Source organism: Zalophus californianus, chromosome 8 (genome assembly GCF_009762305.2).
Source record: "Zalophus californianus isolate mZalCal1 chromosome 8, mZalCal1.pri.v2, whole genome shotgun sequence".
In the NCBI taxonomy this organism is placed as follows: domain Eukaryota; kingdom Metazoa; phylum Chordata; class Mammalia; order Carnivora; family Otariidae; genus Zalophus; species Zalophus californianus.
Window position 1 is genome coordinate 53,759,524 of NC_045602.1, and position 24,403 is coordinate 53,783,926.

The following is a 24,403-nucleotide window of genomic DNA, read 5'->3' on the forward strand; positions in this document are numbered from 1 at the left end:
TCCAGAAGAGCCCAAACGTCTGACCCTGCAGCCCGACTGGAATGTCAGCTCGTCACACATACAAGTTATGTAACAAAACTCTGTCTCCCGAATCTGCCAGCAAGTGAGAACCAGGACACACCAGAACCAGGACAGATGATTTAAGTTCATGTATCCGGAAAGCCCTAAACCCACCTTTCACAATATGTAAAGCTAAGTGTTTTTAGGCAATTTGCCTGTTGGGTGACTGCTCCTACAAGAAGTGCCGAGGGATTGTAGGGCTTTAGGGAGGAATTTCTACTTGAAAATGATCTTTGATCCAATGTTTTAAGATATATATCTTCTTTGAGGTATATGTTTATTATGATTCTTTCGTCACTTTATTCTCAATTATAATTTAAACTTCCTGATGGTAGAGGCCATCATTTCTGTTTCTTTAAAATTTTTGACTGTGCCTAACCCAGGGCTGAGTCAGCCTCAGTATTGGCTGAATAAATTAGTGACATATCTTGGTATAGAAACGGAATAAAGAAGAAGGAGAAAGTCGTCCTTTATTCATGTATGGTCAGGTCTAATCCTGCTTATTTCCTGAGGTTTCATAAAGTCAATGAATGGAAAGATGCTCAACACCATTAATCAATAGGGAAATGTAGATCAAAACCACAACGAGATACCACTCCATACTCACTTGAATGGCTGTAATAAGCAGAATGGACAAAAACAAGTGTTGGTGAATAAATTAGAACCCTCATAGCTTGCTGTTGGAAATGCAAAATGCTGCAGCTGCTTGGTAAAACAGTTTGGCAGCTCCTCAAGAAAGTAAATATATAGTAACCTTATGACCTACAAATTTCATTCCTTCGTATATATTCAAGAGAATTGAAAATGTATGTCTATACAAAAACTTGTACGTGTATGTTCATGATAGCATTATTCATAATAGCAAAAAAGTAGAAACACCCCAAATGTCCATCAACTGATGAAGATGGTATTCACCCAATGGAATATTATTCACCCGTGAAAGGAATCAAGTTCTGACACATGCTATCACATGGATGAAACTTGAAAACATTATTCCAAATGAGAGAAGCCAGACATGAAAGGCCACATAATGTATGATTCCATTCCATTTCATTTCCGTATGAAAAGTTTAGCAAATCCATAGAGAGAGAAAATCAACTGGCAGATGCCAGGGCTGTAGGAAAGGGGAAATGGGGAGTCACTGCTTAATGGGAATAAGGTTTCTTTTTGGGGTGATGAAAATATTCCAGAATTAGATAGTGGTTATGGTTCTACAACTTTGTGTATATAATAAAAACCACTGAATTGCACTTTTTGAGAGGGTGAATTTTATGGTATATGAGTTATAGCTCAATTAAAAAAAAAGAAAAAAATAAAGTTTGTGAATAGTTGGATAAACTTATTCTATTCTGTTCCCTCCTTTTGTTTCTTTTCCTTTTTTTTTTTTGAAAGGTGGAAAACATAGTTTTGAGATGACCTCAATAAAGATCACCTATTATTCACTGTATCTGAAAATGAGACATCTGTATATTCTCCATTTGCTCTAGTCACCTTAGACTTTTGTGCAAAATTATTGCTACTAATGTTTCACCTTGTGAGTTAATTCAAATTTGCTTTCCTATTAGATGCTTAATGTGACATGAAACATATAATAGAGACTGATGTGTGTTAAGTGTCTTCTGATACTTATTCTAGAACTTTTTAATTTTATAGCTGTTTAGTTATAACAGCATTAGTGAAGTAAGGTATAGCTGACATATAATAACTTGCATATAAAGTATATAATTTGACAAGTTTTGACATATGTATGCAGTCATGGGACAATACCACAATCAAGACAGTGAACACATTCGTCACTCTCAAAAGTTTCCAAGTGCCCCTTAGTAATCTCTCACTCCTGCTCCTCCCCAGGACCGAACAATCACTGATCCCCATGCAACCACTGATCTGCTTTCTGTTGTTTTAAGATTATTTTGCATGACCTAGAATTTTATGTAAATGGCATCATACAGTAAGCACATTTTTTGTTCAGATTCTCTTACCCAGTGTAATTATTTTATTTATTTATTTATTTTAAGATTTTATTTATTTATTTGACAGAGAAAGAGAGAAAGCGAGAGAGAGAGAACGCACAAGCAGGGGGAGCTGCAGGCAGAGGGAGAGGGAGAAGCAGGGCGCTCAACGCGGGGCTTGAACCCAGGACCCTGAGATCATGACCTGAGCCGAAGGCAGACGCTTAAGCGACTGTGCCACCTAGGCGCCCCCCAAGTGTAATTATTTTAAAACTCGCCCATAATTATTGAGATTCATATATAGTCTATTCTTTTTTATTGCTGATATCATTCATTGTATGGATAAACCACAATTTGTTTATCTATCACCTGTTGATGAACATGAGTTATTCACAGATTCTGGTTATTGAAAATGAAGCAGTTATACACATCTGTGTGCCAGTCTCTGTCTGGACATAGACTTCCTTTTCTCTTGGATTAATACCTGGGAGTTGGATGGCCAGGTCAGATGATAGGAGTATGTTTCATTTTTAAAGAAGCTGTCAGGACTGTTTTCCAAAGTGATTGTGTCATTTTACATTTCCACTAACAGTGTATGAGAGTTGTTCCTCCAAACAGGAGCATCTTTAAATGAAAAGGAAGGGACCAAGCAGAGAATTAAACAAGCCATTCTAAAGAGGTGCCTAAGGGCCAGGCCTGAGCTCTTTGAGAAATAATGAAATGTGAAAGAAATGAAACCACTGTTCGATGTTGCCTAAAAGTCTCTGTTTTAAGCATCTAAGGCCAAATGGTAAACAGGAGGCCTAAAACCGCCTTCTTTCTGTGCGAACCCGCCCAGTTTTACCACCAACAGTGGGAAACAACACAGTAGGAATGGTACAATTGCTTCTGAAATGACAATGTGAGGAGCTAAATATAATCTCCTTCTGTGTCTGGACTGCAACAACTTCATGTGTAGAACAGTTGGCAGGTTGCACACTTGATTCCAATTAGCTCCTTCCTGGAGAACTTGCTTACAGAGAACACTGTGAGCGATTCCAGTTTCAGGCAAACCGAGTGGGACCAGAGGGAAGTAAGACTTCGGCAAAGGGCGCGTTTCCTGGAGAGGAGCTAAACGAGGCAAGGCCAATCTAACAAGGGGGCAACTCTCCTAATTACAGAGGCTAATCGGCAAAAATATTTAATTAGGAAACTTTTAAAAGAGAAGCAGCACTATTTAAAAAGGAGGTAATGTCAAAGGTGCCCGAAAGGCTCTCCCTACCTCTCTCCCTACATGTTTTGGAACAGGAACTGTAAATACAGTAAATACAGACATAAGCACCATGCTAATAGTAACCATATGCTTGGCCTGGGTATTGGGGTGTAATAGGGAATGGGGGGGAGTATGGTGAACTGGAAAGAATCCATGCTTCTTTTAAAAAGAGAAGTTATTCAGTCTCCAGTAATCATCTTGCAATAAATGCAGGCCCAGTGTTGCTAGATTTGATTTTTCAAGACAAGGGGGAAATCTGAATTTTTAGATAAAATCAGATTTTTAAATGGTAGCAATAAATTTAAGTTTGTTTGTTTGTTTTTAAATGTAGTGTGGATCAGAAAGAAACTGTGTGCAGAGCAGAGAGGGCTTGTAGGCTGCCCATTTATAACTTCTGGCAGTGGAGGAGTTCTGGGAAGGCTCTCTCTCCAAATAGTTAAACTGATGACATTGAATGAAATTCTTTTTCATTAGAGCAGATTAGATACTCTCCTTACTCCCTTTCCCCATTAAAACTTCCTGTTAAAATGCAAAATAGTTCCAGGTATACTGGATTCTTTGCCATTTAAAAAAAATCAGCCATTAATGCCTTAGCTGAAATTGAATTAAGACTTTGGAAACTTAAAGTTATAAAGAACATCCAGAGGGGGATTGCATATGGTCACAGATGGCCACTGCTCATAACTCTACGGGTGGAGAGTTCAGACCATCCACTCCACTGCTGGAAGTTTTAGTTGTAAATGTTCCATGTGTTAAGCCAAAATTTGCCTCCCTGATTTCCTTCCCAGCTTCTCCATGGTGGTCTCCTGAAGCTACACATCATAAGCATAATAACTCCTTTCCACATGGGAATTCTGTAAATATCTGAAGATGCTCTTGGAAGTGTCTCCATTCTGTGTGTAAATCTCCGTGGTTACTTCAGTCCTTCCTCATTCCACCAACATCTCATTACCACTCCTGCTGCTCTTTGAGTGGCTCTCTGCTACTGTGTCTCATGTGTGGTTTGTACTTTATCTGCACACAGGACTATCTTCCAGAGCAGACCGTGAGTTTCATGGGTGGTTGGGAGCAAGCTCTCTGCATTTGTGTACTCATGTCTTTTCATATTGCTTGGTACATCGTAGACACTAAGAATTGATGGAAAGAAAGAAGGAAGGAGGCCAGGAAGAAAAGAAAAAGGGAAGGAAAGAAAAAAGCAAGCAAGGAAATGGAAGGAAGGAAGGAAGGGAGGGAGGGGGGAGGGAAGGGAGGAGGGAGGGAGGAGGGAAGGGAGGAGGGAGGGAGGAGGGAAGGGAGGAGGGAGGGAGGAAGGGAGGAAGGGAAAGAAAGAGTCAGTGAATTAATTTTTAGCATTGTTTCCAGATCCACCATCTCCTCTTCTATGGGCATGCCTTTGTCAGTGGCATTTTTAAAATGTGGGACTTGGAGCCATGGTCTGAACATGGAATAATAGGACATGAAATTAGCTCTCTTAACCTGGACACTGGATGGCTGTTGATACACTCAAAGATTATGTCAACATTTTTTCCCCTCAGAGGTATTCTTGTTGGCTATCAAGATAGCTATCTTTCTCCTTGTTTTTTCTTTTTCCCTGAAAGAACGGCTACTAAGTGGGGTCTTCCTAAACTGGCATTTGAACCCAAGTTCCACACTTGGCATTTGTCCCACTTCTTTGCAGACTGACCTATAAAGATCTGTGTTGGATCTCAGGTTTGCTGTCCACCCAGTGCATTATCTCGCTGCCTCTCTCAGAGCTCAGTTTGCTGTCAGAACCACGGCTGATGGTGAGCTGTCGGTGAGAGCCAGCTGAGATCATTGTCTTGGGGGAATGCAATTGTCAGCATAGCGTCTAGAGCAGGACAGGCCTGGGTGGAGCTCCGCAGCAGGGGCTGCTCTGGGGGCCCGGGAAGGAATGCAATTCACAGAGAGGGGTGGGGCTGAGCAGAAAGACTTCTGATGAAAGTGAATTTCACCTTTTTCAACAGATTTTTCTAGGGCTCGGTCCCACCATGATATTTTAGAAATGCGGACATTCCGTTACTTCCTGTTTCCTTTTGCGTCCAGCACATATTGAGTTAATCATTTTGCAGGTACTCTAGAATTTATCAGTGTTCTCCCCAATTTTGTTTCAGTAGAGAAACACACAGGCATGTTTTTCTTATCTGGATATGTTATCAACATCAGGATTCTCACATTGACCTTCAATCCTCACTACAATGATGTTGATGATAATGCCACCTTGTTCTGAAAAACAGTCTGTGCTTTTCAAAGCACTCTCATGTAAATCCCTGGGTCTTAGCAGTAGCCTAATGAAAATCACAGAGTGGGTATGCTCAGGTCTACCTGACAGGTGTTCACTGCCGTGGGCAATGAAATGGGTGCCAGTGCTTCGGGAAAGCCACTTACTCCAGAGAATGATCAGCAATAGACCTTCGGGGAAATCCAGAACTTCTGGTGTCAGGGTATCTTTTGGAAGTTTCCTTTTCCCCTTTGTAAGTTATTCTCTAAATAGCATGTTTTAAGCCTGAGGATTCTCATTCAAGAGAGGTGGGAGCTTGTCTTTTTCAAAAGCTAGGGCTAGCTTCCTTTATTGTGCCTTGTATTAATTTTTTCTTCATAAAAAATAAAGGAAATAGAAGTGCTTACTCTGATGCAGGAAATTATAGCTGGTCTGTAAAACATGCAGTATTGCAGATAAGCCAGAGATTTAAAAAATATCTAAAGAAAGCTTCCTTGGATCAGATTGACCAGAGATTTGCCCATTTTATTGGTTCTACCGAAGAAATAGCTCTTGCAATGATTTATCAGTTGAATTGCTTTCATCTGTTTAAATTCATTAATGCATTTTAATCTTTTTTTCTTATATTTCCTTAGTTTAAAAAAAATCTTTTACTTACTTCTTAATTACTTTTTTTTCTTTTCCATTTCGTAAGAAACATTACAATCTATGAATTTGCTCTTGTGGACTCTGGTATTTCTGTGCCATATTCATCAAGTTTATATATGCGGTGTTTTTATCGTCTCACATCTCAATGGTATATAAAGGAGATGCTGGTTTTTACTACTCTTTGATTCAAGAATTATTTTGGAAGATATTTTTCTGTTGTCCAGCTGGTGGAGATTTGGTTTTTATTTTGGCCTTGTTCTATCTTTGGCCATCAGTTTCTGATTTTGCTTCATTTTAATGAGATAGTTCAAAGGTACGATATTAATTTCTTACAGTTAAGTGAAAGGAGTTAATAAGGGTCAAATAGGCAAAAATCAGTGCATTGTTTGTTGAAGAAATAATGAATCGAGGCATTAAGCCAACATTCATTGACTGACCATGTATTAAGTGCCAGGTACTCTGTTAGGCAGATAAGAGTCTTTGTCTGCAAGAACCCTACAAAAGGGGAATTGATTATGTTATGAATTAACAGGAATTGTATTAATTGTCTTTAGACTTTCTGATTCGCTATGAGGTTGCAACATATCCAGTTTGCATGTTGCTAAACTGCAAGTCTGGGTTTTCTTTATGAATGGGGTCATTGCATAATTAAGGAACTTCCCTATTATCTAATTATTTGAAAATGAAGGACCTTCATTTTCAGGTGGATTTACCTTGAGCTAATGAACCCTAATTGAGGCTCCTCACTGCAAAGACCTCTTATAAGGCCCTGGCACTGGGAACATGTGAGCATATGCTTTTGTCAAATTTGAGAAGGTAAGATTTTTCACTTCTTTTTCTTAACAGGTTCTCCTGGATCAGCTCCACTTCTTTTCAGAGCAGGATGTTGGTGGTGATGTATGGGAATCCAGTATTTCTGCAATACTCTCGCAATTAGTTCCCATGAAAGAAGAGGATTTGGACAGACTTTTTCAAACAACTGACATGTTGCTTTTTTCCTTTCTTTTCTCCCTAGCAGCAAATTTTTTTTAGCCATTTCTACTCCTATTTCCACCCTCCCCCTTCCTGCCCTGTCTCCCCACCTCCCCGCCAATGAAATAAATGTGATGTGAATTCAAAATACCATCATTTGTATGAGACCCTTTAGCACTTAATTTACCTCCTGCACATATGGTGGATGGTTCAGCTGCTAAAATTTCGATGCAGGACTTCTTCAAAATCTAGAAAGAGAGGAAATCAAAAAGTCAAAGCACAGCTTATTTTATTAGAAGCAGGGTTTTGCTTTTAGTTACCAAGACAGGTAGGTTCAAGGACATTATGTTGTAGTGGGTGGATGGGTGGTAACATCTTTACTCATATTATTAACACCAAACATTTAATGAGCCAACATTGTGCTAGATGCCTCTGGGTGTCCCCAAAGCCATAAGAATTATTCATTCATTTGTTCTTTCAGCAGATACTTCTTGAGTCTATGATATGCCAATCTTGGTTATGGAGAGGTTTAACATCTGGTCAGGGAAATGGGACTTAAACTAGAAAAGATAAATAATGATGGTTTGTCATTGAGGTAGCTGCCAGGGTGAAGGGGCAGATGGTAGGATCTGCAGAGTTCATAAGGAAAATCACCGAGGGCTGGCACATTGGGAAGGGCTTCATGGAAGCTGTGGGCACTGAGGGTAGGACTCCGTCAAGTGGAGAGGAGGGAGTTAGGGGAAGGTTGGAATCCAGGCAAGGGATGGCATGAGCAAAAGCAAGAAAGTAGAAATACATAAACCTCTTTAGCTGGAACAAAAGGAGCTGGAAAAGTAGAAATAAGAGTGATAATAGTTAAAGCTGGAGAGGTAGGATGGAGAATCATTTTTTGATTACTCAGAGTTCCCCTTTTTGTTAGAAAAGCCTGGAAAGATGTTTCGGGAGAGGACATTGAAGGCTGCTTGTTGTGCCTCACTCTTTGGACCCCGATAGTCTTACTTAAATGGAAACGCACTCTTCTCTCCAGAAGAGCGTCTTGTAGGGCTGAGAGGAGAGTTTCAAGGAACCAACCCCATGACCGCACAGGGAGTTAATCAAGGCCGCTTTGGGCCGAAGCAGGATATCTGCCTGGTGGGGTGTAAGTTTCTCTCCACCATTTATGAAACCCGTGTCTTGCTGAATACTGATTCTCAAACTTCATCCAAGCATTTTAAACAAGTATAGGACACTGAGTTAATTTACCAAGCAAATGAAATCTCCTTATTTGGGCCTTACTTAATTTGGAAATTGAGGTGGTTCAGAGGGCTGAAGGAAACCATTTCTCTATTTATGAAAGGAGCATTTGTTGAAGGAATTAATAGTGAAATTATAACATTTAAAGTGCAGAAAAGAAAAAAAGCATCTTTTAGCATAGAGAAACACCCATTTATTTGCACTGATGTACTTATATATGCTTCTTTGTCCCAGCTGAAGTGATACAGACACCACAAGATACAATCAAATGAAGGATACAATAAATTGCAAAAGCGGAGGATATGGGTTAAAGGAAAAATAAGGGGAAGATGAGGTAAGGAGTGAGAATAGCATAGAAAAAATATACTGTGAAGAGCTTATTTCCTTGCTAGGAGTGGCTCGTGGATTTAGTTCTAAGCTTTCTAGTAGCAAATGAGAAGAAGGTCAGGCAATATTTATGAGATTCTCAATCAGTGGAATAAAAACAAATCAGTTTCTCAGAAGAGATAATATTTACCCATTCCAGAGAGAAAGCTGGGCGTCCTCATAGAGAAGCATTGTGAAAGGAAATGAAGAACATGCTTCAGAAAATCTTTATCTGATGTACAGAAGACAACACACTAAAATGTAGTTATTGAAACAGGCTCTCTCACAACCATGTGTTTTAGGTAAGTCTACAGACGCAAAAGTCGTAAGAAGCACTATTTCTTTTTTTTGACGATTCTAAAATTCAGGTTTCCAGCTAACTTTTCCTGACATTCCTTCCCACTCTTGTACAATTTAAAAGCATTTTCATACTTTGATTCCTCTATTTGTTTTCAGCTTCTACAAGATGCCACAGTAGGGAGCAATTTGTTCCTTTTTGTCAGCACTTGCCTAATATCTTTGGCCTCTGGTTTACCCAGCCACCCACCCACCACCCCGCACTTCAAACACAGGGATAGACTCAGATCCCCACTGGTGCCAGGGCCTGTTCCGACAGCAGAGCACATGTGCACCGAACTCCCCAAATCTGTGCCCATCTCGGGTAGAGCGTGTGGTCCTCACACACCTGGCCCTGGGGAGCTGGTATTACCCCTGAGTTCCTGAGTTCCCTTCATTGTCATTCTGTATTGGGATCAGGGACCCCAAGGATCTACGTGGGGCATCCGGGTTTCCCTGCTGGCTTCTCCGTCCTCCCCATTCCAATGGTTTATCCAGCCCTTTAGGTCTCTTATGTAGGTCCTAGGACAAGGGCTTGTCAGAATCCTAGTGTGCAGGGACTCATATCCCAAAAGACAACTGTCCTACTTGGACAGTGAGGACTGTCCACACCCTCTCCCAACCAAGTTTGCTGCCTGAGGGGCCACCTCAGCCCTGGCCGCCTTGACTGAGGGAGGTAGCCACCCTTCCGCATGTCCTTAGGCACAAATCTCCAAACAGGACACATCAGAAGAAACAGAATTAACCCATATGGAGAAACTTAGTAAACAGGGGCATTAGAACAACACAAAGCTATTTTTTTTATGTTTTGAATAAAATTCCTCAGGCACTTGGCATCTCTTAATAAATCATTTTATCATCCACAACTAAAGATTTCAAAATAATCCCAGAATAAAAATTGAGCTATTGGATCTATCTTGTCCCCATTCCCAAACTCCATCAAAACACATAAATGAAATTTTCATCCATGTAAGTTCCTGACTTTGAACCAACTTTAATACTTAACCAGAGGTTGGTAAAGGAAACACCCGTGAATCTCTGACCACAAAGACACACTAGCAGGTTTTGTCATAATAAACACATGCTGTATTATTCTCTCAGAGTGTCTGCAATTAGTTGATAAATCTAAGGAGTGTATGAAGGGCCAAAAAATGTCAGCCAAGCACTGTGATTCAATCCAGTAAAAACACAGCTTTCCCAATCTTAACTTAAAACATCTGGAAGGGATGCATTGTAGCCAATAGAGCAAAATTTATCAGTGAGGGGGATGGGCAGGATTTGTCTGGGACTGTGGCTTCTATTAGTTTGAAATGTCTGGTTTCAAAAGGTAGGAAGTCACGATGGCAGTAGGTGGATTTGGGGGGGTTCCCTTGGTTATTAGTAGCCCAGACTATAATCAGCCTGTCTGAGCTGCAGCAGACAATAGATCAGCTTAGGGTCTGGAGACTGGATGGGGGTTGGGGGGCAGGGGAGCAGAGGATCTTTCCCCTACTTGGGCAGTGGTAGCCATGGAAGAGGTGCAGATACAGCACTGGGAAATTGCTTGAGGGAGTGGAACGGACTCACACAGGGTCAGGGTGATGTCAGAGATGAGAGTACATTGGCTTCTGATGGAGACTGGGCGAAGACCACCACATGCCTCAAGTATAATCCAATGTGAGAAGTCGGTCTTGGCCCTGGTTCTGTACTTACCTGACCTATGGTCCTTGACATATCCTTTAACTTTTCTGAATCCTAATTCTGGGGAGCAGTTTAATATATGGAGTATAACCTGGAATCTGGAATCAAATTGCTTGGGTCAACTCCCTCATGAGCAGTGTGACCTTGGGCAAGTTCCCCAACCTCTCTGAGTCTCTGTTTCCTCACTTATAAAAGTGGAATAAGAACAGTACCTACTGCATAAAGTTGTTGAGTTGGGAAGATTAAATGAGATACTACTGGCAGGGCCCATAGCACAGGGCCTGGAACCTGGTAAGTTCTCAACTAATGGTAACCATTATTCTTAAGAACTTGGGCTCTGGAGACAGATAAGATACATTTGAGCTCTGAATAGATTTATGTTCACATCTGAGCCCTACCACTTTCTGGCCATGTGGACTTGGACAAGTTATTAAAGCTCAGTTTCCTCTTCTGTAAAAGTGGGCTAAGAAACACTGACCTCACGGGGCTATATGATGGTAAAATGAATAATTGATATAAATGCAGAGACATTTAGCTTGTAAATTCATTTGGACTTTGGTGGTCAAATTCACATGGGATTGGAGAGTCAGAAAGGGAGTGAGATCAAGGAAACTGGCAAGTTTTTTGTCTTATAGACAGAACTAGACAGATGTGATTTGTCAGTAGATAGTCATTTAACAACCCTTGGGCCACAGCCACCAAGTGCCCTTCATGAAAATAAGGCATGAAGAAATGTGCTCAGAACATTCTTAGCAGTAAAGCACTTAGGAGAATGTCTGACATGTATTTGGTTCCAGACAATGGTAGCGGATACTATGACTTTTGGTAATACTATTATTGCTACTTCTCTTGGGCAGACAGTAGCTCATATATGCTTCTAACCCATCACCCACCACTGGCTCCTGCTTAATCATACTTGCTGGGAAAAAAACCCGAAAGATGGCTAGTAATATTTTCCTGTCATCTTTTGGACAGATTTCAAAAAGAATATAAACAGGGAAGCACATTTGAAATCCATAAAGAACTGTAGCAATGCGATGTGTTGCTACTGGTATGGTTACTTTTGCTCATCTCATTAGATTGTTGGGGGAGTAAGAGGAGAAGCAGATGTGAAAGAACTCTGCCAAGTAATAAAAATGATTCAATATATTTAAAGTGAAATCTATTGTGGACCTGTACAGGTTGTATGTAAGAGTTTATTTTTTTGGTTTCTAAAACTAGTGTCTTTTTTCATAAAGTTCACAGTTTCTGCCGAGATTTCTCAAGAATCCTTAAATAATTGTGAATACTCACATAGAGTTATCAGGAACCCCCCCTTACCATACACATCCCTAATTTTTTTTTCCTAATTGCCCTGCCTCCTTCCCCAATAAACAATTGATTTTTATTTACTTGGCCATGTCCTGTTAAAAGATTTTTTTTGTGTCCGTTAATAAAGACCAGCCTCTTTTTCCATTCATAGTATAGGGCCCTTTTGCTTCCACGCATCTTTCAGAAAGTCTTTCAGAGCACGTTTCTTAGTGTCTTAATTGTCGTGAAGAGCACATTCTGGTTATTTTTTTAAATTTTTTATTGTTATGTTAATCACCATACATTACATCATTAGTTCTTGATGTAGTGTTCCATGATACATTGTTTGTGCATAACACCCAGTGCTCCACGCAGAACGTGCCCTCCTTAATACCCATCACCAGGCTAACCCATCCCCCCACCCCCCTCCCCTCTAGAACCCTCAGTTTGTTTCTCAGAGTCCATCGTCTCTCATGGTTCGTCTCCCCCTCTGACTTACTCCCCTTCATTCTTCCCCTCCTGCTATCTTCTTCTTTTTCTTTTTTCTTAACATATCTTGCATTATTTGTTTCAGAAGTACAGATCTGTGATTCAACAGTCTTGCACAATTCACAGTGCTCACCATAGCACATACCCTCCCCAATGTCTATCACCCAGCCACCCCATCCCTCCCACCCCCCACCACTCAGCAACACTCAGTTTGTTTCCTGAGATTAAGAATTCCTCATATCAGTGAGATCATATGATACATGTCTTTCTCTGATTGACTTATTTCACTCAGCATAACACCCTCCAGTTCCATCCACGTCGTTGCAAATGGCAAGATCTCATTCCTTTTGATGGCTGCACAATATTCCATTGTGTATATATACCACCTCTTCTTTATCCATTCATCTGTCGATGGACATCTTGGCTCTTTCCACAGTTTGGCTATTGTGGACATTGCTGCTATAAACATTGGGGTGCACGTACCCCTTCGGATCCCTACATTTGTATCTTTGGGGTAAATACCCAGTAGTGCAATTGCTACATCGTATGGTAGCTCTATTTTCAACTGTTTGAGGAACCTCCATACTGTTTCCCAGAGTGGTTGCACCAGCTTGCATTCCCACCAACAGTGTAGGAGGGTTCCCCTTTCTCCACATCCCCGCCAGCATCTGTCATTTCCTGACTTGTTAATTTTAGCCATTCTGACTGGTGTGAGGTGGTATCTCATGGAGGTTTTGATTTGGATTTCCCTGATGCCGAGCGATGTTGAGCACTTTTTCATGTGTCTGTTGGCCATTTGGATGTCTTCTTTGGAAAAATGTCTGTTCATGTCTTCTGCCCATTTCTTGATTGGATTATTTGTTCTTCGGGGGTTGAGTTTGATAAGTTGTTTATAGATTTTGGATACTAGCCCTTTATCTGATATGTCATTTGCAAATATTTTCTCCCATTCTGTCGGTTGTCTTTTGGTTTTGTGGACTGTTTCTTTTGCTGTGCAAAAGCTTTTTCTCTTGATGAAATCCCAATAGTTCATTTTTGCCCTTGCTTCCCTTGCCTTTGGCGATGTTTCTAGGAAGAAGTTGCTGCGGCTGAGGTCGAAGAGGTTGCTGCCTGTGTTCTCCTTTAGGATTTTGATGGACTCCTGTCTCACGTTTAGGTCTTTCAACCATTTGGAGTCTATTTTTGTGTGTGGTGTAAGGAAATGGTCCAGTTTCATTCTTCTGCATGTGGCTGTCCAATTTTCCCAACACCATTTGTTGAAGAGACTGTCTTTTTTCCATTGGACATTCTTTCCTGCTTTGTCAAAGATTAGTTGACCATAGAGTTGAGGGTCCATTTCTGGGCTCTCGATTCTGTTCCGTTGATCTATGTGTCTGTTTTTGTGCCAGTACCATACTGTCTTGATGATGACAGCTTTGTAATAGAGCTGGAAGTCTGGAATTGTGATGCCGCCAGCTTTGCTTTTCTTTTTCAATATTCCTCTGGCTATTCGGGGTCTCTTCTGGTTCCATACAAATTTTAGGATTATTTGTTCCATTTCTTTGAAAAAAGTGGATGGTATTTTGATGGGGAAGCACATTCTGGTTTTAAGATGTTTGGAGCTTGAGGTAGGCTGGCCCAAGTTTAGTTAACTACCTATTGACTGGTTATGTCTGTGTAGTTCTCTAAGACAAAAACTTGGCACCTGTCCTTAATCTCCCTGTCACCTTTCAAATCTAATATAGATTTTGCCACCCCACCTATGGCCTGGTGATTTTACCAATGAAGTATTTCTGCATCCATCCATAGTTTAGTAGAAACTGTCATCCTTTAGAGGACTGATCATGGTTGATAATTATATATTTATTATTTTGATTGTTTGGTCATTATCTATCTTCCTCCTGAGACTACGAAGTCTAGAGGCGAGGAATGCATTTGTTTTACCCAACACTACATCCACCATGCCTAACCTGGCACATAGTAGGCATTTAATAAATATTTATTGAATAAATAAATGAATAAATGGCATATTTTCTGTATGGCTTCATACACTAGCATTACAGCATATTAGGTTATGGCCTTCCTTTATCTCTATATACAATCTTAGGGTCTTTTGAATAACAAGGCCATATTCTGCATCTTCTAACACCTCCCTTTTCTTATTAAGCACCACCATCTTTGGGGATTGCCTTCCCAGATGGCCTATTTCAACACCTCTATTTTTTTTTTTTTTTTTAATGGCTTACACCAAAAATGCTGTAGGTGTATCATGTCCCCGTGTCTAAGATCTCGACTGGCCTACTTTGTAAAAGGCCTTGACCCCTTTACTTGGGAAAATGGAGAGGTCTGGGCTTGGGGGATGGGACTCAGGCTCCCACAGAAGGCCACCTACTGTGGCAGATAGCGGAATGCACATTGGATAAGCCTGGGGACAACTGCTTTTAGAAAATGCCCGGCCGCTTGGGACATACAACTGTTTCATCCATGCCTTCAGGACTGGCAAATTTGTCTCCATGAATTTTGACTTTATTTGATCTCTGACAAAGTGTTTATTTTTATTTATCTATTTATGTATTTAATTAATTTTTTTCTAAGAGAGAGAGAGAGTGCAAGTAGCGGGGAGAGGGGTAGAGGGAGAGAGATAGAGAGAATCCCAAGCAGGCTCCACGCCCAGCATGGAGCCCCACCTGGGGCTTGATCTCACGACCCTGAGATCATGACCTGAGCTGAAACCAAGAGTCGGCTGCCCAACTGACGGAGCCACCCAGGCGTCCCAGTTCTACCAAATCTGAATTTAAAATAAGAATCTACTATCATACCCTCATCTTTCCAAGATTTATGTATGGTTTTATGTATACTCATATATTATACCAAATGAATACTCTAAGATGCAAGAAACAGTTTAAGCGGATTACTGAATTTTGGACAATAGAGCTTATCCTCAAAATATGCAAACGTTTTTGTCCGGGGGGTGGTGGGTGACCCAGCTCACTTAAATAAATACAACTCTTCCCTCAGTTCGTTTCGCACTCAGTGAGTCTGGTGTGAAGGAGCATAGGACAAACAAGTTCCTGAAACTGAGGAAATTCATTTTTTCCCGACTAAACCACTTTCCTTTCCTGTTTTCAGAAGGAAAGCTCAGATGGCTGCAAACTCCGAAACGTGGTTTATTTAGTAAGATGAGCCTGTCAACCCCCAGAATATTGGCGAAGTCAGCTGCCCTCTTTGAGAGCTGAACCCTGCAGTGTTTCACTGGATTTTGTTCTAAATTCTGCTGTCGTTTTTCCAGTGGGTCTTAGCAGACTCCTAGTAGGAGGAGGAACCGAAGGAGGAGTGGGGGTGACCTGAGGAGTGACTGGACATGCCCCTCCGCGATCTTGGTAACCTCATCAAGCTATGGGAATTTTTCTTACATTTGGACTCTTCAATAAGCTAAACAAATAATAGCTTAGTTGAAATGGCCTGAATGTCTGCAAAGTCTGAGTCTAATTAATAATCGTGGAGGCCAATGTTTTTTAAAGAGTTTCTGCTCGCTACAGAAACTACAGTTGATTCTATTTATGTTTTGTGTCCAGGCCTGCTAATGTGAACGGAGCCTCAAATGCCATCGTTTATAGATATGATCTTGGAAGAGACGGTGGGGGAAGGACCGAGGGGATTTTACCAGAAACGGAGCCACAGAGCTGCCCACTTGTCACACAGGTCACGGATGCTATGCAGCTCTGTGGGCTGCTCTGTAATGAGAAAGTACGCAAAGCATATAGCACCAGACGCCATGAAGACTACAACAATGGGGCAGTCTGTGTGACGGCCCTGCCAGCATCTGACCCGGAGGGACGGCAGACAGCATTAAGAAGACCCAAGTGCCAGGCAAATGGTGCCAACGATTAGTGCCACTGGGGTTCAAGGCAGGGAGAGTTCAAGGTGGAGGAGAGACCAGGGCAGACTCCCAAGAAGAGAGGACTCAGCTGGGCCTAGAGGTCCAGACAGGCTTTGAGACAGGATTCAGATGGGGCAAAGGAAGAGAGGGGGGTATCTTCCCTCACAAACAAGCCTGACTTAAGAGGAGGGAACTGCTGCTGAGTTGGGCCTCCCACTCTGCTAGCTCTGGAAAGAGGGTTAGTTCAGTAAAGTTAGGTACTTTCCAGAGTGTGAGAATACGATGCGGATTTTGATTGGAGGGCAACCCTTAGCAGTTCCTGGAGGAGTCTTGGAAGAGTAGGTGGAAGGGAAGGCCTGGAAGACGGGCTTTGCCTTTTGTCATAGCTTTGTTAGGGCCTGGGCCAGACTAGGGGGTACAGGTCTTCCAGTTCCCATGAGGGAAAGGAAGAAATCACAGAATCTGGTTTCCATAAATAAAACAATTTTATACACACCATGGAACAGATTTATTCTTCAGTTTCGCTGATCTTACAGCTTCCTTGATAACCAGGATGTTCATGCCAAAACTCGTGAGAAATCCTTGCAAGTATAGTTGTGTTTGCTTGACACGTGTTTATTGTTGCTCAAACTCACGGAATGCTCTACGCACTGCTTTACCTTCGCTTAATAGGAAGCCCGATGCAGGCTGAAATATTTATTCCAGGGAGATATTCCTAGAGGGACAGGCTTTGGTGCCAGGCACTGGGTTCTCCTTCTCATAGACAATGTGCCTGGCAGCAGGCACTGCCCTCAACTGCACACAAAGTGGGGACAGCTGGAGGGAGGGGTTGACATCATGGTAACCAGGCCAAGCGCTGGGATTCAAAGTTGCAGACCCGTGTCAGTGGTGTCTGAAACCAGCCTTCAGGCAGGTCCCCGTTTCACTGGCTGCAGCACTTTTGCAAAGGCAAACCAAGACCCTGGAGACTTGCTGGACCTTTGCTTCATATTTTCGCCTGAGGGCTGGCGCTACCCTTACCAGTTGTGGTCAGTGGAAATTCCCCGAAGAAGCCACAAGAAGGGAAAGTGAAAGAATCGTTTCTTCCTTTACAGCTGTACTGGCTTGAAGGGCTACAATCTTTCAACCACCCAAAGTCTGTCTTAAAATTTATCAACCGTATTCTGCAAAAGCAAGTAGGACTTCTGTCCTCGGAGGTAGAGTCCTTGAGCATGTGTGGAAGGAAAGATGTTCTTTTCAGGCTGTGTTAAGTAGCCAGCTTCTCCTGGTGAGGGGACTTCATCCTTCGAGCCGAAATCACTATTTTCAGACGTGTTCCCCACCTAGTGGTGGGCTCCTCCGCCCACCCACCGTGCACGCAGAGGTCAGGCTTTGCCTTTGCTGCACCTGTGTGAACTGCATTGAGCCATTTCACATCTTTGGTCCTCCATGTCTCCTCCTCTGAAATGGAGCTGTTCTCTGGTCTACCCACATTATTGAGCAGAGCACTAAGGTCATTTCCATCATGTGCATTAATGATACAGCAGAGTCTATTCTGGATCACCACTCACTGCCATGCGGCCTTGCACAAGCTAGTGGATCTCTGTCCTTACGGCAGCTACTTCTGTAGAAGGGATGACAATATCCACACTAAAGGCTGGTCGTGAGAATCTGATGAGACGCCTACGTAAAATGATCGGCACGGTGTCTAGAACCTCAGGACTCACAGAATGGTAGCTTTTATTATTTTTACCTTCCTAGGGAAATAGAGGCGGTGGGGAGAAAGCACAGGCTCTGGAGTCACCCCTTACAGCCATGTGCTCTCAGGAAGGTTATCTGAGGTTCTGTGTCTTCATCTGTAAAAAAGGAATAAGAACATTTTCTTCACAGGGTTGTTATGATGCTAATATAGGGTCATATTCACTGGGATAAAGGAACAATGTTTTGTCCCAAATACAGCTGTGATCTACAGTGGTTGATTTCTTCTTTTTTTTTTTTAAGATTTTTAAAATTAATGAATTAAGAGATGAGAGTGAGCATGTGTGAGCAGGGGGAGGGGCAAAGGGAGAGGGAGAAAGAGAATCTCAAGCAGAGTCTGTCCTGGGCGCCAGAGCCTGATGCAGGGCTTGATCTCACAACACTGAGATCATGACCTGAGCCAAAATGAAGAGTCTGACGCTTAACCAACTGAGCCACCCATGTGCCCTATACAGCTGTCAATTTCTTTCTGCCTTTTCCCTATGTCCTGCCACTGAGAGACTAAAATGGGAAACAGGTGAGAATGCCATGAAAAATAAACATTATACAAATCTAACACAAAAGTACTTCTCCCTTAGAGTAGGGAGGGCTGGGGAACAGTGAAGAGACCAAAACACAAGAACCAGTTTGTGGAAGCTGAGAATTCCGGGATTTGCTGAATCCAGGCCCTGGATAATCAGCTCCTGGTAATCCAGTGGTAATTTTCCATTTCCTCAGACGTTCTCAGCCTCGTACTGTGGAAAGAGCAGGATCTCTGGAACCAGGCCTCGGTTCAAATTCCCCACTCGACCATTATGAGCAGGAAGACTTGGGCAGTTTCTCTGAGCTGCCTACACCCCAGCTTCCTTACCTGTAACACTGGGATAAGACCTTCTGGAGAGAGTGACGGTGGCAGTGCCTAGCAGAAGTGCTGGTGGATGGAAGATGCTCCACAAGTCACTGTGAGTTTCCTTCTTCACAGGCCGACATTACTATTGATCCCAAGGGTTTATTTATTCGTTATCTGGAGGAGAAATGGATCAAGGGCCACGATTCTCGATTCCCTGAGAGTCTGAATTTCAAGCATCATTGTTCTATTGTCAGGCTTTGTATCTGGCTATAGGTCCCACTGAACTTCGAGTAAAATGGCCCTCCAGGCCGTGCATGGTTTAGCCTTTGATTGCCTCCTCACGTCATCTTCTGCCATTTCCCACTTCTTCTTCCTTCATTCTCCCATGCTCCATCACAGGGCTGAGTGCTGCCAAGAATGTTTTATCCATGCCCTTCCAGTGGATGGCTTGATTTCATTCTTCAGGTCATGTCTTCAAAGGGGCCTGGGCTCTGTGTCAATCCCTTTACTCTTAATCTTGGTGGCTGGTTGTTACTTTTGTACCACTTATCACAATTTTAACTACACATATGTATTTATTTACATCTTTTTATGTGCCCCTCCCACTAGATTGTAAGCTCCACCAGGCCAGGGTCTCCATTGCTTTACTTGTAGCTGCGTGGCAAGAGTGTACTATTTAAGGTTTTCAATGAGTACTGGCTAAAAGAGCAAAAAAATATTAGCTCCTGCATCTTGATTTGGGATTTAAATATAAGGTCATGATGGGCTGAAAAGCTGATGAACCATCTGAGATTGTTGAAAGCTGCTTTGTACTCCTATTTGGGATAATTAAGACCAGTCCTGTTTTATTATAAGAAAATCACCAGCCACAAAACAACATCCGTGGGAACAAGTTGGAATAGATGCTTCAGATGGCAGGGGAAAAAACAAGAGTTTTCTTTTCGGTATCTGGAGGAGAAATGAACCTACTTCTTAAAAATAGCCAACTTGAGGCCATAATTATTTCTGTCTGTCTTGAGAAAGATGAGCCCCGCTGTGCTTGTCCCTGTTTCTCTGTCCAAGTAAATGAATTAACAACTGCCATAAACATGGGTGTCAAGTGTTGAAAGGATCTCAACCATGAGCGTTAACTCCCAGATAAAAAGCTCAAAAGAACGTTATCATTCAGCTCAAGTTTGGAGACTGGAGTCTCAAATTATTATTTTTTTCCCAGTTTTTGGGAGACCATTGTGCTAAAATTCCTGAAACATCTTTAGAGTTATTTCCATTTGGGGGTGGGAAGAGTTTTCCAAACACCTGGGGGGCTCACGTCGAGCTTGGGTGAGTTGCTAAGGTAGAAAGAGTCAAGGACAACACCAGTTTATGCAGATAAAATGATTCTGATTATTTGGGTAGGAACTGCCTCTTGAGTGATGTGGGCACATGGCTCCTAAGAACCTTTGAACAGGTAAGAGCTGTCCCTGTTCAGAATCCAGCTATCTGAAAGCAAGACTGTGCACTCATGCTGCAGTAGGCTCCTGCCTCTAGACACCCCCATTTTTTCCCCTATATACAGATACCACCATCAGATTCTCTTCTGAAATATCACTTGTTAGATGTTCCAAATGTTTCAGTGATTACACCCACGAAGTTGGAATCAAAACCCCTTCAAGGCTCTTATCAGTCTGGTTCCAAACCAATGTCTAGGTTTGTTTCTTATTACTCCTGATCCTTTACCAAACTCTCCCCCAAGACAGATAGGCATTATTATACTTTTCCCTTTTCCAGCTTTTGGGCTGGGGTCATGTCATCTATTCCCTGGTGCTACCCATCATTCCTCCCGGGTCTTTCATAGATTTAGGTCTGTCCCACTTTCTCATGAAGGCTCCAGCCCACAAAAGTCCACCTCTGAGCTTCATGATCAGCCCCAAATCATGTTTTGCACCATTTGGGTATTGTTTTATATGTTTATTGCAGTCCTTGTTGCCTATGTTGTCAAGTTTGCCACACTGATCCCAGAAATTATTTGGAGCAGGGGTCCCTCACCTGGGGATCTAATATTGGCACTGATAATTCTCTATCTCTCAATAATTTCCACTCTCTGGTGAAAGTAGTTTGAGTTGGTTTCTGTTCCTTTTCAACAAATACCTCTTGAATAAGATGACCATCATCTGTACATATTTAAGGTAGGAGTTCCTAACCTGAGGTGAGATTATTTTTCACAATTCTGAAAACTTAAGGTTACATATATCAATGTTCTGAAAGTGCCCCTGGGGCATTTATTTAAAAAAAAAAAAACAACAGATTTAAAAGACAGAGATTTCTGGGCACCATCTCATACTGTCTGCAATAGAATCTCTGGGGTTAGGACTTGGGAACTGGTATTTTAAGCAAGGTTCCCAGGTGGTTTTTAAGTATATTCAAGAAAATCTAGAGGATTGGGGGAAACTGACACTAATGTCCATTATATGATGAGGAAGGAAAGTGAAGGAGGAGGTAATTCATATGTCTTGAGTACCTATTATGTGCCTGGAAAAATATTAAGTAATTTCACCAGTGTTATCTCTTATAATCCTCAAACAGGCAGGTGATGTAAGTCTTACTATCAATCCCTTTTTACAGATAAGGAAACATGTGAGATAACTCATCCAAGGATCTATAAATGGTAAATCGCTGGGCCAGCATTTCAATTCTGGGATGACCAGCTCCAAAGCTCTTTTCACCCCACAGGAGTTCTTAGCGAACTTTGGAGGGAGTGAGAGTGGGCATGAAAGTACATTGGAGTTTTCCTAAGTCAGTCGGGGGGAGCTGGGTAGATCCTGGTTCTGGCTGGTATCACCTGGATTAAGACCCCCTTGATATCTGAAGGGGATAGTGACCCTCTGAGCTCTGAATCTGCATCCTGGACCCTGGAGCCTGGTGAGCTTCTGCTGGAGAAACTGCTGGCCATCTGCCCAATCACAAAACCTAAAGGTAGAGGAGACAGTGCTTCTGGACTTCATCACAGTGTGGCCCACACACTGGCCTTCTGGCTGGGGCTTTAAAGATCAGTATTAAATAAATAAATAAATAAATAAATAAATAAAGACAAGCATCATCCAATATTCCGGCTGGACCAAGGGCCTGGCCTATGTATGGAGGGTGGAAAAGAGAGGCTGATCCTGTTCACTGACAGGAAATTGGGGGCTAAAAAAACCCATTTGTGTGTGTGGGGATTGTTCCATCCAACCCAGGTTGGGGTGGAAAGAAGGGACAGTGATTGAAAACCCTGAAGAAGAGTGAATCCCTCATATTTGGGGACCACAGGTCTACAGTTGTGGTTCCAGTAAAGTCCCCTGGGAAGATCTTAAAAATCCTGCTCCAGATGACCTCAGCCAAGGTAAAGAACCACTGGTCGAAAGTACCTCTGATGGTCAAGAGATACAGATTGAGCCTGCCAATGCTCTAGAAGGCAGCCTGCATTCAGTCATGGTTGGAAAAGCTGAGGTCAGGTGCACACCATCAACCGATGTCTCCAGTGTGAGAACTGGAACTATCTGAAGTTTGGCTTGTTGCCAGACCAGAGTTCCCTTCAATTTTTTTTAAAAGATTTTATTTATTTATTTGACAGAGAGAGACACAGCGAGAGAGGGAACACAAGCAGGGGGAGAGGGAGAGGGTGAAGCAGGCTTCCCGCGGAGCAGGGAGCCCGACGAGGGGTTCGATCCCAGGACCCTGGGATCATGACCTGAGCCGAAGGCAGACGCTTAACGACTGAGCCACCCAGGCGCCCATTCCCTTCAATTTTTAATTTACCTTGTAGGGTCAACTGGCGCAGGAGAACGAAGAAAGAAACACGTGTGGAAGGCAGGAGAGAGAAGTGGGACATGATAGATAACAAAGATAGGCAAGGGAATGTTGTCTCAAGCAGAGAACACCAGCCTTCGAGGGAGGGGACTGGGCGATTTTTAGTGGATCGGGGGCAGAGAGTGCCCAAGGTCCAGTTTTAGAGGAAGGGCTCTACTCACTGAGTGGATGATGCCTTGCAGAGCCTGAAAGCCGTCATTCACGGGAAACACGTGGTCCTTGCTGTCCGCAATCCGGGCCAGCTGAGAACACAGCAAACACACAAACGCACATGGAGATGTGTCAGGCTTGGCTGCAGAGAACTGAGTCCAGGGGGCTCCGTCGACTTTTAGAACCCAGAGGAACCTGAGGCCTTGGGCCTCACCAAAAAGCCCTCAGTAATAATAAGCTTACCAGTGGCCTTTCTGGAGCAGGCCTAGAAGGTCAGCTCCAGCTTTTACATTTGTTTTGATACTTTTCGCCTTGGGAGCAGAGGTAAGATTGCTCAGCTAGATGAACATTTGGCCTGGGTGGATTTATTTATGGATTTGGGGGCAGGCCATTGGCTCATTTTTCTCCCATTCGCTCAGATTTCTGTTGGCAACTGTATTTGAATCGAACAGACTCAGGTTTCCTTTCAGAGCAACTTTAAAAATAAATTTAAGTTTTGGTGTTGGGCGAGGCCAATGAATGGAGCCCCTTCCATTTTGCCCAAATTACTCATTGAGGAGAGGACCCTTGCAATTGGTTTGGCTCTCTTGTTTCATGGAACAGAGGACAGGAGAAAGAAGAATCTGATCTGTGGACTTTTCTACTCCAAATCTATAGTTCTGTGACTGCCACCGTCATGGTCAGTGCCATGACCTTCCCTGATTGCAAAAGTAACACATAACCAATGGGAAGTTTCAGAAAACCCAGAAGTGTTAAAAAGAAAAAAAGTTACTCATTTATCTATCTTCCACCTACCATTTTTCTATTATTAATTTGATATACTTTGTAGTCTTTCATACTTTTCCTCCCCAAATATACACATTTATTTTAAAAGTGGACTCAGACTATCCCCACTGTTTTGTAACCCTATTTTATTCACCTAATAACATATCACAAGCATTGTCCCATGTCATTAAAACAAAAAGAAATGATGACCTACATTGAGGAACACTTATGTAGGTTGTTAGCAAAATGTCACAATTTGCATATCTATACTTGTATATTCTTTTTGCCCACTTGCCAATTATGACTGACCCTTGAACAACATGGGTTTGACCTGAGCAGGTCTACCTACACGCGGATGTTTTTCAATAAATACAGTAAAATACTGTAAATGTCTTTTCTCTTCCTTGTGATTTTCTTAGTAACATTTTCTTTTGTCTGGCTTACTTCGTTATAAGAATAGAGTATATAATGCATATAACATACAAAATATGTGTTAATCAACCGTTTATGTTATTTCCAGTCAACAGTAGGCTGTTAGTAGTTCAGTTTTGGGGGAGTCAAAAGCTGTCAATGGATTTTTGACTGTGTAGGGGAGCTGAGATCCCTATCCCTGCAGTGCTCAAGGACCAACTGTGTATTTATTTTTTTGTATTGAAAATGCACTGAATTTCTAATGGGAAAAGAGGGATGTTTGACATTTAAGCAAAATTAGATTCATTAA

The 24,403-nt window shown here is 42.2% G+C and overlaps 1 protein-coding gene across 1 annotated transcript in view; it reads right to left on the bottom strand.

The window, feature by feature from the left end:
- Positions 1–24,403, bottom strand: part of ANTXR1 (ANTXR cell adhesion molecule 1) — a 216,110-nt gene that overhangs the window by 134,017 nt on the left and 57,690 nt on the right. Inside the window, exons 8-9 of the mRNA XM_027621494.2 lie at positions 22,929–23,009; positions 7,311–7,371 (exon numbers count right to left, since the gene is read on the bottom strand). Coding sequence (XP_027477295.1) covers positions 7,311–7,371; positions 22,929–23,009 — 142 coding nt within the window. The remainder of the gene's footprint in view (positions 1–7,310; positions 7,372–22,928; positions 23,010–24,403) is intronic.